The sequence below is a fragment of the Ptychodera flava genome, chromosome 17 (assembly GCF_041260155.1).
Source record: "Ptychodera flava strain L36383 chromosome 17, AS_Pfla_20210202, whole genome shotgun sequence".
Lineage (NCBI taxonomy): Eukaryota > Metazoa > Hemichordata > Enteropneusta > Ptychoderidae > Ptychodera > Ptychodera flava.
The window spans coordinates 23,203,318-23,222,543 of record NC_091944.1 but is presented as its reverse complement, the minus strand read 5'-3'; the positions used below and the strand labels follow the sequence as shown (position 1 = coordinate 23,222,543).

General features: G+C 39.1%; 1 protein-coding gene across 2 annotated transcripts in view; it reads left to right on the top strand.

The window, feature by feature from the left end:
* Positions 1 to 1,441: 1,441 nt before the first annotated feature.
* Positions 1,442 to 19,226, top strand: part of LOC139115823 (MAM and LDL-receptor class A domain-containing protein 1-like) — a 31,711-nt gene continuing 13,926 nt past the window's right edge. The window contains exons 1-11 of one of the 2 annotated variants that reach the window (XM_070678200.1): positions 1,443 to 1,783; positions 2,155 to 2,841; positions 3,137 to 3,289; positions 4,987 to 5,340; positions 8,520 to 8,837; positions 9,442 to 9,594; positions 12,593 to 12,946; positions 14,589 to 14,939; positions 15,616 to 15,726; positions 16,379 to 16,534; positions 16,795 to 17,160. In XM_070678200.1, the coding sequence (XP_070534301.1) occupies positions 1,480 to 1,783; positions 2,155 to 2,841; positions 3,137 to 3,289; positions 4,987 to 5,340; positions 8,520 to 8,837; positions 9,442 to 9,594; positions 12,593 to 12,946; positions 14,589 to 14,939; positions 15,616 to 15,726; positions 16,379 to 16,534; positions 16,795 to 17,160 (3,307 nt within the window). In that variant the 5' untranslated portion in view covers positions 1,443 to 1,479. Of the gene's footprint in view, positions 1,784 to 2,154; positions 2,842 to 3,136; positions 3,290 to 4,986; positions 5,341 to 8,519; positions 8,838 to 9,441; positions 9,595 to 12,592; positions 12,947 to 14,588; positions 14,940 to 15,615; positions 15,727 to 16,378; positions 16,535 to 16,794; positions 17,161 to 19,226 lie in introns of both variants that reach the window. The other variant, XM_070678201.1, reaches the window with a different exon arrangement.

Below are 19,226 nucleotides of genomic sequence, written 5' to 3'. Positions count from 1 at the left end.
GATTTAAGTCAGATTTGGACAATATGTACCGTATGCTCATGGCAAGATCTGATTAGATTTTGGTTAGTATGGCTTGCATATTAATGAAGTTATGAAACATTTTTGACTCACGTGTTCACACACAAGCTAATGTCATAGCGATTTTTTGTCTGTCTGTCTGTCCGTGTGTGTGTGTGTATGTGCACGCGCGTGTGTGTGTTAGTGTGTGTGTGCGACTGTCTGTCTGTTTACACGATTACTCAAAAACGCCTGAAGGGCTTCAAGTCAGATTTGGTAGACAGGTATCATATGCAAGAACTGATTAGATTTTGTGTTTAGTGTGGCTTGCATATAAACGAAGTTAGGAAATATCATTTTTTTCACATAACAGTTTCCTGCAGAGACTGTAATGACAGTGTCGACACATATCAAGAAATACTGCACAAAATTTCATGAAACTTTTCACAGATGACAATCTCAGAACATTAGCATGATACTGTGAGTGTCATGTCAATTATCTACTCATTTTAATATTTAATGCTCTTTTGTAACTAGTGATATAACTCTGAAATTCCTGCACCAAATTTGATGATACCTGCAACAAATATTAATCTGATATTATATATATATATATATATATATATATATTATATATATATATATATATATATATATATATATATATAACTCTCTAATTGTACTGAGAAGTGTCAAGTTTATAAATAGTTTGGTGAAACCTGCTACAGATATTGATCAGATAAATATCTAATTGTTGCGTGAAGCACTGAGCAGTGTCAAGTTAATAAATTGCTCATTTGCATATTTAATGAAGTTTTGCAATGAGGCGTATAGCACTGAAATAACTGCACCAAATTTGATAAAATCTGCTGCAGATACTGATCTGACAGATATCTGACTGCATTGTGAAGCATTGAGCAGTGTGAAGTTAATAAAGGATTCATTTTGCATATTTAATGAACTTTGTTATTATTGATATGACTTTATGGAACAAATTTTGGTGAATCCTGCGACAGATATTGATCTGATAAATATATAGTTGTCACGTAAAGCACTGTGCAGAGTTAAGGGTTAATTTGCATGTGTAATTGACTTTGTAATTAGTGATATAACTTACAGCATTAAATTTGGTGAAACGTGCTACAGATGTTGATCTGATAGATATCTATTGTCCCATGAAGCATTAAGTAGAATCAAGTTAATAAACAGCTCATTTGCATAATATGAAGTTTTGTAATTTGTGATTTAACCCCGAGAGTACTGTGCAAAAGTTGATGAAACCTGCTACATATAATGATCTGACAGATATCTGATTGTTCTGTGAAGCCTACAACCATGTAATGAACCTGTTGTACATCGTGTGAGCATATTCAGTTCACATTTGATCTTCTATATGTCGTAGGAAGCACTCCAAATAAATGTTGATTAGTTTCAGTGTAAAATCAACGCCTCTGTAAGCAACGCAAGATAGAGCGAACAGCAATGACTGACACCGACGCATGGCAGAAAAACAATCCTCGAGAGTCTGTCTACTCCATCAGTGGTGGCACTTCGAAGCGAACGGCAGACTCTACGGATCCGATATACCAATACTCCACGGTTCAGGGCAAAACAAAGACGAGGAAGTTTGCGCATCCGAAAACTGCCAGAGCTATCGACGGCCCAGCGGGTGACGACCGGAAGTTTAGTAAATCAACCTCAAGAACACGCGTTATCCTGCTTTCTGCATGTGCCCTGGTGTTGTTGTCCGTTTGCGTGGCCATCGCTGTAGCCATCGGTGGGATAGGTTAGTCACATGCATTTACAATGTTGTGATGAAAGCTTGTTGTTATTCTTTCAATGCCGATGAAAAAGTCTTGAACATCATTCTTGAATTGCAAGTCATCTTAGTTTCTGTGTAGCAGACATTTCTTGCCCGAAAATATTAATTTATTAAAGGCCTAGATTTTCAACAAAAGTGACTATTTGTGTACTTTCTTACGTTCTATCCGAACACCTGAGACGACTTTACCATGTTGATTTGAAGAATTAATTCTCCGCTATGACCTTATCTTTCGTATAGATGGGAACAGTTGATTTGTAAACTGTTGTCTAGATATTTAAAAAAAAGATTATGAAAAACTTTGAATAACGTTTATATTTAAAACTCTTTTCAAGGCAAAAGACAAAGTGTCCAACATGTGGACGGCAACGAAAGGAACCTTTCACATCACCAGCCTTCTTCAAATGACGTGACGTCTACACCCAGCTTACAAGAAATTCACATCATTACTTCTGAGAGATTTCAGCGACAACCTGAAAGTACTCCGAATGTCGTTACGGCCTTGAACGATCGCACCACGACCCTCGACACCACACCTGAAGTCCCGCCTCAAACGGCCAAACTGACCGACAGCGGACACCTTCACGAGGATGTGGTGAGCTCCGCATCACCGTATGAAGACGGCAACCAGCACGTTTCCAATATGGTTACCGAGGTTGCGTCAAAGCGAAATTCGCAGTCAGTCGAGAACACTGTCACCGTGAACATCCCTCTGACACAGAAACCGAGTGCAGCGTCAAGACAGAACAGGTTGACCGATATAACAACTGTGTATTCTGGAAGTGACGACATCATGTCGAAACCCTTGGCAGCTTCACAATCAAGTGAAACAGCATCAGACTTGAAGCTGGACAAAACTCTCGGACAACCTAATTACAGTAATCTGCCGAATACCGAAGCTCCAACTCCAACTTCAGCAGAGATATCCACTTTGCCACCATTCGAGCCGAACAGTAGGTCGTATCAGCTCGACGTGACACAAGCTGGAATTAAGAAAGCGAATGAATTGAATAATTTACAAGGTAGGAGAGCTCGTTATCATCTGTGCCTGTTTTAATAGCCAGGTTTTTGAGAGTTGTTCTGGCTTTGTATGTGTGTTAATTTTGTTGTTGTTGTTGCCATTACATGTATCTTTAAAAAATTAAGTCCAATTTCAAATGAAACTCTTCAGAGGCAAGAATAATTCGTTGAAAGGCGAGGTAGATAATACATTAAAATTGATTTATTGTTCCTCAAGAATTACCTTTACATAGTACCAACTCGTACCTTACTCCTAGCCGATCATAAACAAACAGTCTTCTCTTTTATTATTTGCAGACACGTTGCCGTTTTACTGCGACTTCCAAAATACTACTTTGTGCGGCTTTACCCAAGATTATTTGGATGACTTTGATTGGAGTAGAAATTCGGGGGGAACGTCTTCCTCCAACACAGGACCATCGTATGACCATACACAGAATGACTTAACTGGTGAATATAAAACATTAATTTTAATATGCGACCTATTTTAATATCTTCAGCTACTACTCCACTGAGGTTGTCGGAGACACTATACTAGTCAGCTAGCTGTATTTTACGACACTGCTACGCGTCTCGGACAATACCAAAGCGTATGGTGTTCTTTGTAGGCTACTCCAAATTTACAAGAAAAAATCGACGTTATCACATTTTGAGGATACCCTTTGCATAACGCGTCGCGCGCTCGTGAACGGACTTGAAACGTGTTCAGCGCCGCGTAAGCTTAGCGCACAGAACGAAACTTCGACTCGCAGAGTGTCAGAGCACGTAGTAGAAATGTAGTTCAGCAGCATAATTTAACTCAAGTTCACGGGACTTGGACTGAGTATTATTCACTGCATTGCAAAAAAATGTAAAATCTTCGGTTGTTTGTCCCTGTGTTGACGTGAAGATGTTACGAAGTCAAATTTTAAATAGAATCCAATAACACCTGAAGTTATTTCACTTAGCATAAAGTCATTTAATCCGCGTCGTCTGATACCAAAACTTTCAGTAAGACTAAACTCCATAGGTTACTGACTCTGGTGTATAATATGAGGTCATCATAAGAATACCGCAAAGGATGCCCTAGGACATTGGCGCAGCGTATCGGCGCGCGTAACCAAAGTTTGCATCCTTTGCAGTATTTTCGATATACATCTAACATTCGTGACTGGGGCATCAAATGGGCAGTGTATTGACCATGTTCGTGCAATGTAATCAATATTTTCTTCCGCTTTATAGCGTAAGTGCAGTGGATTGCTATCTCGGACCGTCGAGCTCTTCTGGATAGCCTGTGCGCTACACTTACATCGCGCGCGACGTGTCTGGCACTCGTCCGATGGGTCCCTTGAAACCGTTCAACAGTGAACGCACAGATACAGCAGCACTGCTCGGAAGCCTAGAAACCGTAAATGTTATGGAATGGGCGTTCCGTACGGCTTTTTAGCGCACGTAAAATTCTGTTGTTCTCGATGGTAGAAGTATAATAATAATTATGAGTCCTTGTGTTTGGAACACCGTTACATTAAATAGCTTACAGTTTGGCACATAGGTAAAACTCATCGCAAGTAATTTTCAGCTCGCATGACAAATAACAATGGATCACATGACGTGACTGCCATCTTTGATTTTAACGTTAAAATTGACTACATTTGCATAAAAATTGATAAATCAAATATCTGAACTAAAATTGTGTAAACCATATGACCATGTTGCTACATGCCATTTGTCGATGTCATAGGCTATGCCAATTTTGAGAAGATTTTTACAGCATTATTTATGACCTTATACCTGACATCAACCTCAAGAGCTAAGCTATGATAATGTTTTATTCGGCCTCTATAATAGTCTTAGAGGAATGGTGTCCATTTGTCAATGAGCAATGTGGAACCAAAATCCATACCTAACTTTCGGGGTAATCCCCTGATTTTTGACCGTTGTATCATCCTGTACCACACTAACAATTATGCGTGTGCGTAATTCAAGTCCACCAAAAGGAGATAGAGGTCATTTTTGGGATATTTATGGGAGCAAAGTTTTCTTCCTAAATGGCTTATAGGCTTGCCCACACGCACTCAGGTGTCTCCAAACAGGGCATTGCTCCTATACAGCTATATTTTCATATCTTGTGATTGTAAAATACGGTAGTAACTTATTTTGCATTGCAGGCTACTACATGTACATCGAGACAAGTAACTACAATCTTGGCGATACGGCACGGCTCATTTCACCCGAATTCCTCATCGAAAACCACCTCTGCCTGCGATTCTGGTACCATATGTACGGCGCTGACATTGGGGAGTTTAATGTGTATCAAAAACGTTCTTCTTATCTTGGAAATGCCATCTGGTCGAAGGGACTCGCCATGGGGAACGTTTGGCTCTATGCAAATGTAACACTGGCGAATAGTGGCATCGCAATGGCGTATCAGGTGGTTTTCGAAGGAGTTCACGGTGGATCATATCAGGGAGACATAGCCATAGATGACGTTCTTATCCAGGATGGCTCTTGTGATGATATATGTAAGTATCAATTGGGTAGTAATATCACACTAGAGTTGAGGCCTTTAAGGTAGACGCGCATCGGGGACGGATACTCAGACTCTCAAACTTTTTTAATTCTTTTCTGATGTACCACTTGTTAGGGCTAATTTTAAAGCCCCTGCCGAAAGAAAAACTTTTACCCATTTTAGTTTTTCGAGAATCCAAACTTTAATTTTTATCCCATAGAGTTGACACAAAGTTGGTGGCCATTTTGAATTTAAATATCGCAATATTTTGTGTAATTTGTTTTTTTCAGTACCAAAATTTGCACGGTGACCCCCGATTTTCATTGTTGATTTGATACGAGAATGGTCGAAAGTTTCATTTAGGAAATTTTGAGCAAAAGTTTAAGTCTTTCACTATCGAGGCGCATACTACCTTAGTCAACTGACATATTTCAAATTATATACACCCGTGGCCACTTTAGTGTTGATTAAGCCTGTCTGGTGCAAGCAGAAATTCTGTTTGTATAAACGAAACAAAGTGGTGGTCGGTGTAATAAATGCAAAGTTCACTATCGGCACCCCACTGTTAGGATTGAGATAACGTTCTACTAAAATGTCTCGCCTGCCCAATTCAAATCGATCACAACACTGCACTGTAGACACGCTGTAAGTCTGCACTCCGACAACGGTCGCGAATATCATACGGGAAAATCCTTCAGTAAGGACGTTGGCAGCTTGATTTTTCAAAATATAAGACATCGAGGTGGCAATTTGGCATCTGGCGAGGTACCATGAGGAGCTACAAAAAACAAGCAAGCGACCGTTTTAAGATAAGCGTGGAGGGAGCCAGAAAAGTTTGGAAGGTTAAGAGATATACATGTATCAGGACAGGTTCCCTTCAACCGGGATGAGAAAAGTGTCGTTCATGGTTACACACATGTGAATACATGTACACGTAAAACGCTACCCCGACTGTACTTTAGTCTTACCTTTCCGTACCAAGTGAAATTGGAGTAAGTTTATTCACGGTTTGTAGGAAAAGAAACATGGCTAAGTGCAAGTAAATGTTTATTTCGAAAGTTTTGCAGTCAAGACGGGCGGTGTCTGTAATTTATTTGCTAACATTTTCAAAATGGCATTTTCTGAATTCCCGCGTCTGAACAAAGTCTGAACACGACACTTACGATACACGCTATAGTATCGTTGGTATTCATTCACTGCAATATTGAAATCGGCACAAAATGTGTGATGTTCTGTAACACTTACTGCATTTGAAACACATGAGTTTTAGCAGAAACTAAATACTGATAGGGCAAATGCTGTGGTCAACATCATTTGTATACAGTGTATTTTATAATCACTCCGTAATTTCAAGCTAATCGGCGTGTCCATGGGGTACCGATAGTAGGATCATATCACCACCGATACAGGGTAGGCCTAAAGTAACCGTTTTATCACCCTTCTGCAGACAGAATTTCTGCTTGCACCAGACAGGCTTGATCAACACTAAAGTGGCCACGGGTGTAATTTGTCCCGCTGTATATTGTTGACATTGAGAACCTCTTCATGTTTTCTTTGACTATCATGTACAATAAAAATCCCCACTTTTACTCATGTTTTATTTGAGACTTAGAAATTGAATGTACGGTGTAGGAAAACCAAAAAGAGAAGAACTAATTTCATCAAATATATATTCCTTATTCTTTGGCTCCTCGGGATAGCTGATAAAATGCCGAGCTATTTTAATTCACGCATTTGTGAAATACTTTCTTGAACAATTGTTGTCCAGGGAATTAGTCCATTATCATCAAATAAGTCTGAAATATTCATAATTAATACCATTATCTGCAAAGACTTATACCACTGATTTGTCATCAATGAGTATATTTCCATTTTAGTAAGATAATTTGATTTATATTTCTTTGGCCTTTCTTGGTATCCTCGGGCATCAAAGCACTTAGTGACAAATTTAAATTTGTAAACGGGATAGCTAAATGTTTATATTATAAATTACAATTGAAATTTGTAACCTCCTATAGACTTGAGTTTATACTCTAGAAAGACTTTCCGTGGATGTGGGAATTCCGGGTTTTAACCCAGAAGATTCTCTGTTGGGTTGTCAGAATATGCAAATTTGGCATGTTTTGGATTATGTTCTTATAGGCAAAGTGGCGTTATATAATTAAAAAAATAACAAAACTGTGAATTACCCAGTGTTTTGAGGATTCTACATATCCAAAGGTTGAGCATTTTTTTCGTATTTTCTACTTGTTTACTGAAATTCCTTCTCTTAGTTTCTTTCTCATCCTAAGAGAAACACATTGAAATTACCTACGATTTTTCTTGGAGATGTGAAGCCAATGACATTCACTGTCGTCAAACCATCAGGTTTTGCTCGACAGATTTGCGTTTTCACGTCGTATTTTATAATCAATTAAAGGGCATTTGAGACGGTAATATGTAGCTGCTATTGAGATGAAACGGTTACCAAGTATTTTTTATGCCTGTTTATTGTAGTCAAACAATGGAACGTGTCCTCATTTTGAACGTACTCGATGCCAATCGCAGACTGTGATGCGTTTTTTGTTTTGTTTTTTTTTTTATTTGTCGTGTAAAGAAAATCATCTGCGCCAGACGTATGATACTTAGCAATAGAAGTGAAACTGCAAATATCAATAATCAGGACGTAGTTGTATCAGACAAAATCGCAAATTCAAAATTTCGAATCAGATTTACAGTAACAATAAACTGGTCAGTGGTTAAATAATGAAAAGTCAGGCCGGCTGTCGACAGTAACTACGACGGAATGCGAATCTCACCGAAATTTTTTCTGCACCATTGGACTTAGGCACAAACTGTGTCATACGCCATCATTCTATGTTTGTATATCCCGAGTTAGTTCCTTTCCAAAAAGATGTCTATCTACGTCAACTCGAATATATATTTGGAAATATTTACTTTCTACTGAAAAGGAGGGGCAAATGAGGCCCATAAGATGGTCATAGAGGGCGCAAGCGTTTTTCGATGAATGGAAAAAAAATTGTCTTCAAAATGGAACTTCAAAGAATACAAATCAAAAGAATAAAGAAAACTCACAGAGGAGTGTCATTTTTACAAACAAGGAAAAGTCCATCAAGTTCGTTTCTTTTCTCGTAACCTTAATGTACTTCAGTGCAATTTAGTCACTAATTTTGGTTTCCTTTTCTGCTTCAGATTCATCTGCGGGTATTGAACCATTTCGAACCAATATGACAGTCGACCTTGCAAGCCAGGTGGAGCTTGTCTGCAAGTTGAGAAGATCAGGTAATCCCCACATGGATGGCATTTCCTGGACAAGAATTTCTGGATACAACGTCGACGTCGTCGCTCACGGTCTCAACGTGTTGGTCAGTGGTTATTCCGTTGCGTGGAATGCATCTAGTCAACATTACACGCTGCGAATACATAGCGTGCGATACATCGACGACGCTGAGTGGCGCTGTCGTTTTGACGCCGTTGACCTGGAGGAATCCGTTTGGTTACAAGTCAGACGTAAGTTATCGAAATCATCAAGGAAACCATTAATATCTGTGCCTCCTAGGGTTGTAATCAACACTATGTATATATTATATATGTGTCTGTGTCTGTGTCTATGTCTCTGTGTCTGTGTGTGTGTTTTGTTGCCATCATCTTCGTAAATTAAGTTCAAATTTAAAATGAAATCGAGACAAGAATAATTTGTTGAAAGGCGAGTAACTTATTGTTCCTTAAAGAGACAAAGTCGGCCATTTTTCATGAATTTTGTTTCATACGAGATACTACTTATATTGTTTGACATGTTAAAAGATATTGAATTAATGGGTGATCATGCATATATTCGACCCCTGTTTAGACGTGTTAAACCGTCGCGAAAATGAATTAACGGTCATTCGCGACGGTTTCATTTAATTTGTCTAAAACCGGGGTCGTATATGTGCATGGTCACCCATTCATTCAGTACCTTTCAACATGTCGAACAATATAAGAAGTATCTTGCATTAAAAAAATCATGAAAAATAGCCGACTATGTCCCTTTAAGAACTACTTTATATTACCAAGTGGTAACTTACTCCTAGCCGATCATAAACTGAAAGATAGACTCGTATATCCTTTGCAGACACGTTGCCGTTTTACTGTGACTTTCAAAATACCACAATATGCGGCTTTACCCAAGATTCTGGGGATGATTTTGATTGGCAGAGAAATTCGGGGGAAACGTCTTCATACGACACAGGACCATCGTATGACCATACAGAGAATGACTTTACTGGTAAATATAAAATATGAGCTTTAATATGTGACGTATTTTAATATCTTCAGTTACTACTCTACTGAGCATGTAGGAGATACTATACTAGCCAGTTAGCTGTATTTAACGACATCCGTACGCGTGCTGAACAATACCAAAGCATATGATGTTCTTTGTACTCCAATTTTACGAGAAAAAGTCGAAATTATAACATTTTGAGGATGCCCGCTGCGCAATACGTCGCGCGCACAGAACGAAATTTGAGCCGGCAGAGCGTACAGGGCACGTAGTAGAAATTGTAGTTCAGTGGCATAATTTCACTCAAATTCACATGTTTTGGAGAGAGTATTATTCACTGCCCGGCGTGCTGAATGTTTTGATACATTTGTTGTAAAAATTAAGTAAAATATTCTGTTGTTTATCCCTGTGTTGACGTAAAGGTGGTACGAAGTAAAACTTTAAATGGAGTCCAATAACACCCAGAGTTATTTCACTCTGCATCAGAAGTTATTGCACTCCACATCGTCTGATACCAACATTTACTGTAAGACTATAGTCTATAGGTTACTGACTCAGGTGTGAGATTATCATAAAAATACCACAAAGGATGCCCGAGGACATCGGTGCAGTGTATCGGTACGAGTAACCAAAGTCCGTTTGCATCCTCTGCAGAATTTTCGTGATATAAACCTTACATTTTACATTAGTGACTTGGGAATGAAATGAGAAGATTATTGATCATGCTCGTGCAATGTCAACAAAATTTCTTCGGATTTATAGCGTAAGTGCAATGTGGAATGCTATCCCGGACCGTCGAGCTCTTCTGGATAGCCTGTGCGCTACACTTACATCGCACGAGACGTGTCTGGCACTCGTCCAATGGGTCCCTTAAAGGTATACAGTCATCTGTAATTTAAATATGCCCATATATGGTCAAAGGAGCGTTCCTTGGTATACAAATGCCCATGCGAGGAAGTTGTTTTTAAAAAGCGGCCAACCGCTTAAAATCTGTGATTGGTTAAATTTTCTCTTTCCATGGTAACTGTGGCAAAATTGGAACAGGTGACAGTATACCTTTAAAACCGTTCAACAGTGAACGCACAGATACAGCCGCAGGGGTGGGCGCCCAGAAACCGTAAATGTTACGGAACGGGCGTTCCGTACGGCTTTTAAGCGCACGCAAAATTCTGTTGTTCTCGATCGTAGAAGTATAATAATAATAATAATAATAATAATAATAATAATAATAATAATAATGTTCAATGCATCTCGCATTGGAACACCGTTGCTTCAAACAGCTTACAATTTGGCGCAAAGTGTAAATTCCGCTAGTCTGGAATTTCGACTGCATATTAATGAGCGCAATTACCAGACAAGATCATGTGATCAGCACATCTGTACAGGGGCAAGCTCGGAAATTAGCATCTATCGAAATTAGATGACGAAGCATCGGGCTTTGAAGTTGTTTCCACGGCTTCATTTTAAATCTCCGACTGAGTTCTTCTATGATGGTGTTTAGTGGTGAAATGAAGACTATGGTCTCTGACTTTTTTCTCAGACGTGGCCAGGTGACCATGGTGACCTTTGGCACGTACGGCAATGACTCAGAAAATAAAGGATTTTTCGTTTTCCATTCAATGTCGAAATAGGATGCTGAATGGGTATACGAAATCTAAATTCGAAGGTAACTACAAGTTGGAAATAAATTTAATGCAATCACTGTGCTCATATTATTGACAATTATAGCCATGCTTACAACAGCCATGATACCTTACCCTATTTTTGTTGTCAGCGCAGCCAGACGGTAGAAATCGGCCAAGGAACCAGACTAACTCATCGCAAGTAATTTTCTGCCAACATGACAATAACAATTGATCATATGATCTAGCTGCCATCTTTGATTTTAACTTTTAAATCGACCACATTTGCTTAAAAAATGATAAATCAAATTTCTGTACCAAAATTATGTAAACCATATGACCAGATTGCTACATGCCACTTGTCGATGTCGTAGGCTATGTCAATTTTGAGAAGATGTTTACAGCATTAGTTATGATATTAGACCTGACATCAACCTCAAGAGCTAAGCTATGGCCATATCTTATTTGGCCTCTATAATAGTCCTAGAGGAATGGTGTCCATTTGCCAATGAGCAATGTGGGACCAAAATCCACAGCTAACGTTCGGGGCCATCCCACCCTCTTTGACCCTTGTATCATCCTGTACCACATTAATAATTATGCGTGTGTGTAATTCAAGGCTATCCAATAGAGCTAGAGGTCTGTTTTGGGTAATGATTATGGGAGCAAATTTTTCTTCCTCAATGTCACGTCATCAGGATGACATTTGACCAGGATTTAACAAGTAGGCCTGTAAATCACCAGGTAAAAGATATTTGGTGGGATGAGAGGCATTTTTGGCGTTACATCCTGTACCTCATTAATTATGTACATATTATAACTAGACTAGCCAATCGGAGCTCTAGCTCTACCTTGAGCTTGTTAATAAAGTTAGATGTCTGATTTTTGTAGACGGGCATAATTATGATAGCAATTTTTTTCTAAATGTCACGTGACCAGGATTGACAAGGTTTGTTCTCTATTTAGTATGTCTATAAATCACAAGCGACAAGAGAGGCTACACTATTGATATACGATTGGTGAGACCACATCCTGTACCTCTTCAATTATGCGCATACAGGTCAATCAGACCTCTACGTATATAGGGCTAGTCCATAAAACAAGTTAAGTCTGAAGTTGGTTGACAGGCATACTTATGGTAGAAAAATTTATTTGTTTTTGTTGTTGTTGTTGTTGTTGTTGTTGTTTGCGTTTTTGATGTAATGAAGCATCTTATCACTCTCCATCCTTTTTTTTCCTCATTATTAGCGATGTGAATATGTCATTTTAGGCTTGCCCACATGCACTCAGGTGTCTCGAAACCCGGCCATTGTTACTATGCAGCTATATTTTATATCTTGTGATTCATAAATAAGGTAATGGTTTATTTTGTCTTGCAGGTTACTACATGTACATCGAGACGTCTTCCCACGGTCTTGGTTATAGTGCAAGGCTCATTTCACCCGCATTTGACATCGAAAACCACCTCTGCCTGCGATTCTGGTACCATATGTACGGCGCTGACATTGGGGAGTTGAATGTGTATCAGAAACGTTCTTCTTATCTTGGAAATGCCATCTGGTCGAAGGGACTGGACATGGGGAACGTTTGGCACTATGCAAATATAACACTGGCGAATAGTGGCATCGCAATGGCGTATCAGGTGGTTTTCGAAGGAGTTCACGGTGGATCATATCAGGGAGACATAGCCATAGATGACGTTCTTATCCAGGATGGTTCTTGTGATGATATATGTGAGTATTAATCAGGCAGTAAGTATTAGTTTTCTTGGTTTGTAGAAGAATGGCAAAGACTGGAAGAGAAACATCGAGAACAAACAAGCTAAGAATAGTACACAATTAACAAGTAATAATTGTAAGTGAACCTAGCTTTACATTGTCCCATGAACAACTCAACGACTCATTTATCAACAAATAAAACTTCAGTCCTAGAACTTAATGGCAGCTATTGTTGAAAAATTAAAATAAATATTTTTAAAAGTATCTATGTTATTCCTTTGATAGACTGAAGGTTACTGTTCGTAATTTGTGCCGTCGAAGTCGTCCTGTTTTATAAGTGAGGTCCGAGACATATGTACCGTTCACTGTGATTGGTGTTTGTGGTCCCATAAGGTCCGCGTACAGCCCACTCATTTGCTGGATCCTTTCTCCTAGGTCTCATTACTATGTAATATTCAGTTTATGGGATTGTTATTGGCTGCCTCGTGCCCCATTCTTAGCCTCTTTTTGTCACGTTCGCTCAGTCTCCCTCGTTGTGCAGTGTCCCTTGTATTTCATGTATTTATTTTCCACTGCACGTTTGGTGTTCTGCGATTTGCTTTTAATAGTAATATTTTGATGTGGTCCGTATAGAGCAAAGTAAGCACATTCTTTTGTAATATGACATTAAACTGGTCCAATAATCATTTCCATTGAAGGTAATATATTCCCAGGTCCATGGGACAATTGTGATTTACAAATTTAAGCAGGACCATCCTGAACCACTGATAGTTAGTGGTGGTACCAGGTGTCCGGAATGGGTAAGCGTACCCTGCTAGCATGCTACACCCGTCAGGATTGGTCCCAAAATTGTCTAAATATTGCATTAAAAGATACAGGATATGAATCACTGTAATAAGTCAAAGCCGGGAATGCTGTCGTTAATCATTTGAGTGACCAGAACAAATTTAAGATTATAGTAGAGTCTTTGGTTCATACCAACCCCGTCAAAATATCACTTAACAACTGAATCGTTATTAGCAAGCATTCGAGGCCAACTACACATACATATTTTAACCAGTTAATGTTTTGTCAGACGAACTCGGCCTTCTGTCTTTGTCTTTGTACGTAATGAAGAAACCATGTGCCAGGTGAAAACACTTTAAATGATTTCTTACCACATCGGTATCCAGGAAGTACATGGGACACTCTATTACGAGGCAGCGAACACTGCAGAACGAGGCTAACACAAGGCAACCAATCACAGTGCCGTGAGTTGAACATTACATGGTAATGAGGCCTAAGAGAAAGGGTCCAGCCAATCAGTGAGCTGAAAGCGAACCTTGTTGGACGGCAAACACCAATCACTGTGGCCGATACATGTGTCTAGGACATAAATAGTAGTCCTGTTTCAAAATGTCCTACGATTTAGTTATACATTTGACCGACCAATTTTGATGTTTGGGCGTTTTAGTTTGTTTTGCTATTTGCATTCAATACAGCAAACTAAACAGCAAACTTGGAATCATACTTAGTACTCATTTAAGGATAGAAAACCGGACGTTGTTGTCTTCTTTCATCAAGACAAGTAGTTCCGTCAAAATTATTGTTTTCTAATATCCACGATTTTGCTTCAGTACAACGTATTCACTAATTTCGTTTTCCTTTAATCCTTCAGATACATCTGCAGGTATTGAACCATTTCCAACGAATTTAACAGTGGATTATGCAAGCCAGGTGGAGCTTATCTGCAGGGTTAGAGGGGTTGGTCATCCACAAATGGATATCGTTTCCTGGACTCGAATTTCTGGAGACACCGTCGTCGTTGCCGTTCGCGGTCTCAATGTGTTGGACACTGGCGATGACCCCGAGGAACCAGGCGAGCAGAACCGTTATTCCGTTGCGTGGAATGCATCTAGTCAATATTACACGCTGCGAATACATAGCGTGCGAAACATCGACGAAGCTGAGTGGCTCTGTCGCTTTGACACCGTTGACCTAGAGGAATCCGTTTGGTTGCAAGTTAGAGGTAAGTTATCGAAACAACCAATAAAAGCAAAAGCTGTGCCTCCTACGGTCGCAATCAACACTTTGCTGTTTAGTTTATAGTTTACTGATATATATATATATATATATATATATATATATATATATATATATATATATATATATATATATATATATATATATAATTACAACCTTAGGTGTTCAAAGCCAGCGTTAAACAATAACACAATAACTTACAGCATATAATATCTGTTACTTAAGTTTCATACTTCCTGTGATCATCAGACAGGCAGAACTGTCTTTATTAGGATTGCACGATGCAATAAATGTAAGCAACAGATATTATTGCTGTGTACTTAAAGCACTTTATGTTATCATATTAAATGCCAACAGTTTCACTTCTTTAAGATTCTGGATTTAATTGATGCATGTATAGTCCTAGTTATCATCATGTGATTTCCCGTTTTTAATTATCAGCAATTTTAATTCAAGTTACACTTCCCTCACCAGCGCAAAGCGTTTTAAGATAGCCCGAACAACAAAAGAAAGTATGTGTACTGACTCTTACTTCCATACAAATGTTTATGAACATGCTTAACTTTTTCGTTGGTGTCGTTAAAAGCGTGCTACCATCTCGTTACTTTCAGTTTAGACATGCATGTTGAGATACTCAAAATGGCATTTACTGTCTTTCTCAGACCCCGTGTGCCAATGGCAGTGCCTAAATGGTGGCGTTTGCCGCCATACGTGGAATGGTTCGTCGATTTGTTTTTGCCCGTGGCCATATTCAGGTGACGACTGCAGCATCGGTAAGAATCTTTTTAAATATCACCAGCAACTACGAGTACCACGACGATGACAAAAACAACACAAAATTATATGACCATTAACATTATTATTCTTATCAGCATCATCATCATTTTCAAAGATAATGACCACAATGCATGTAAACAAGGCAATACGCATCTCGAAACAAAAAAGTTTAAAGATTTGTGTTTACTTTCCAGAAGGAATGTTAAGATCGTCTTCTTCTATAATCAAGGTTGAAAAATAGAGATATTCAAATTTTGTGATCGGAAAAGGAATTTTTTTTATTTAAATCCGAAGTGGCCGCTACACTGTCTTTTAACTAGTGTAAAATTTACATTTTCGACTTTCACAAGATACAATCAAACCTTCGTTGACCCAACAAGGATCCAAAGTGTCTTCACGCAAGCAGTAGACCAGAATAAGTGTTGTAAACGTTTGAGAATTCATGAAATCGATAACAAATGTTACACTTATATCAGTACAGTGTACACTGTAATCTGTCAACGGTGGAGTCGATGCAAAGATAAATAAAATGCCATGGACTTTTGAATAATATTAAGGGGGCTATATTTCATATATTTTGTATAAAATTTGTAAACTTTTATTGTATAAAATTTGTATGAAATAGTTATATCTTATCATTTGTTTCAGGCACTACGGGCAGCCTGGATGTTTTATGCGATTTTGGAGATGCCCTCATTTGTGGCGTAACATATGAAGCCGACGATTACACGGAGTTTGTCTGGGCCAATATCCTCAACTTTGATTTCAGTCCGATAGTTGATCACACGTATGGAAACGCGTCAGGTATTTACTTTGTGTTTGTTTGTTTGTTTGTTTGTCTTGTTTTGTTTCGTTTTGTTTTGTCTGCTTTCGTATCGAGAGTCTTATTGATGAAACTGAGTACTTGTACATGCAATCTTCAAGTCGGACAAGTATGTTTCCTATTTTTACCTAAGCAAGACTCTAAATCTTCAGAACACCCTTGCGAAAGAACATTTAGTGATTTTTTTTCCTACATACTCTGTCTCATTCATACTACCTATTTCTGTTTTTATATATTTTAGCCTACTTCGGGGTCGTACACACTGTCTACGCATATCGATATCATAGTATGACGAGGCTCTTCACGCCGGTGTATACGGCATCTTCTTCATCTTCAAACATTGTTTGCCTGGAATTTTGGTACAACACCGTCTATCATCTAAGTGGTACTCACGTCGATGTATTTCTTCGGCAAAGTGGCGTTGCGAATGACACTATAATAAACAGCTTTGACGTGGATTATTTGGAGACTGGATGGCGTCAGAGCTCCGTTCCTATTACGATTGAGGCTCAGTTCTTTCAGATGATAATCGAACTCAGTTTCGCGTACAGAGAAATGATTCTCATTGACGATCTGATAGTGCACGACGGTACATGCAAAGACATAGGTAAATACCAATTATTTCACCTGCATGTTTAAAAAATAAGTAAGGTAGAACGGGCCTCGGGGATTATTATTATTATTATTATTATTGTACTTGGGCCTCAGCCCAAGTACATTTGTTTTCATTCTGTGGGAAAAAACTGTAAGGTATAACCATTTCTGGCTGAGACCAGGGAGGGCAAAATGTATTGGCTTCATCTTTCTTGGCATAATAAATGGCGTAATGATGTTAACTGAATGGAAGTGCTGCTCTCAGCCAGTCTTGAATAAGTGAGATGTGAATATAAATGCTTCTCTATCTGAGTTTTTGGCCACAAAATCTTCTGAATATAATCAAAACGTGCATCGAAATGCAACAATTAATGCACCCTCCGTTTCCTAGGCGATGGCACGACCCTTGCTACACCCACTGGACGAGCCAAAGTGGGAGGGGTAATTTCGGTTGGTCGAACAGGAGGGCTCGAGACCAGAATTTAACATTTAAACTTGAAACATGTTTAATCACTGACAAGATGTGGATTAGTGTTAATCAAAGAGAAAGTTTGAAAAGGAAAGGTTTTATATCCCGGACACAATGAAAAACATTTCGACTGGAAACTGTACCCCCGGTTGAGAATAGTAATGCCCACAGCGATGGAGAACACTTATCCTTGAGCTGAGAAAACCAGACCATCATTTCGAAATAGAGCTGCAGATTCGAGAAGCTCGTTAAAAATAGCTAGGTACACCCCAAAGGGGTGGTTTCGCGTCTTGAGGGCAAATTTCGCCTCCTTCATTTAGAAATCGTACGTTTGTTTTTCCAGGGGAACACATCATTTGACACAAAATTTGCATGAAAAGGGGTCGCCAGTAAGCACGTGGTCAAATCTGGCATAAGAAACAATATGAAATGTTGGGTAAAGCCAGTCCAAAATAAACTGATTTGAACTTTTGTGTTTGTAATTTATACCACTGCAGTAACATGACTTTTTTTTGACAACATCACACAATGTAATACGTTTTGAAACTGAATACTCCGACGTATTCTGTGTCCCCTTTGCTAAAAAATACGGTATGCCGATTACCATGTAAGGAGATGATGACGTCAAGACAGATTTGTAGTGCGTTTGGTCTTGGATGGTGCACAAAGTTTTGTCGAGGTAGCTTGTGTATTTATTTCCTAAATGGGAGATATTAGGGTCGATCTAAAAGAAGGCCGAAAAATGTTATGATACTCTAAGCGAGCTGAACTCCAATGCGAATGGTTGGATAATTTTGAGGATGTCTAGACTGATCTCGTCTCATTCAGATTATTTGGCATTCAGTATTGAATTTCAACTGCGTCACAAGTTTGCGTCGAACGGTCAACGAACGATATTTTAGAAATCTGGAGACATGGCACATCGCAGTTTTATTTTAGTATTTTATATTTTACAAAAGATGTAAGAAGCAATGATTTTGTTGAAAATTCTGAAAAAAATATAGGAAGATTTGATCGCGAACACATTTTCACTTGGGGGTCAACTAGCCCTGCGTACGATGCTGTGTGTTCCGCTAACCGCCCCGCTCACCACAGTCCTGCAAAGACCGTACGTTGGGTCGGTGACTTCAAATCCATTTTGGGACTTGACGTAAAAAGCCAAATTACTGCCGAAATTCAGCGTTCTTGGGCCCAAGTCGTATCCCAGCCTACCTCAGCTTCTCGATCGCTTCCAAAATGACAGTCTTTTATTCACTTCTCGTAAATAACCGTCGATGTCGGCAACTCTCTCGCTGGCCCTGCGTATGATGCTGTGTGTTAGCTGTAGCACATAGCATCGTACGCAGGGCTAGGGGTCAACATGGGGTCGCAGCCATGTTGCCTCAAAACTTATTTCTGTCTGCACTCAAAACTCAAAAATGTCGCATATGAACCTGAAAAATCGATGTAATTTTGTCAAACTTCGGCCTATAGACAAAATTTCATCTAGGTAAGGTAAATTTACTGAAATTTGATCGACAAATAATCCTGAGCTTGAACGTGACAGCTCGCCTTCTCCGGGAAGTCATGCATCCGGCCAGCTGCCCATATGGCCGGGTGCATGAGATGTT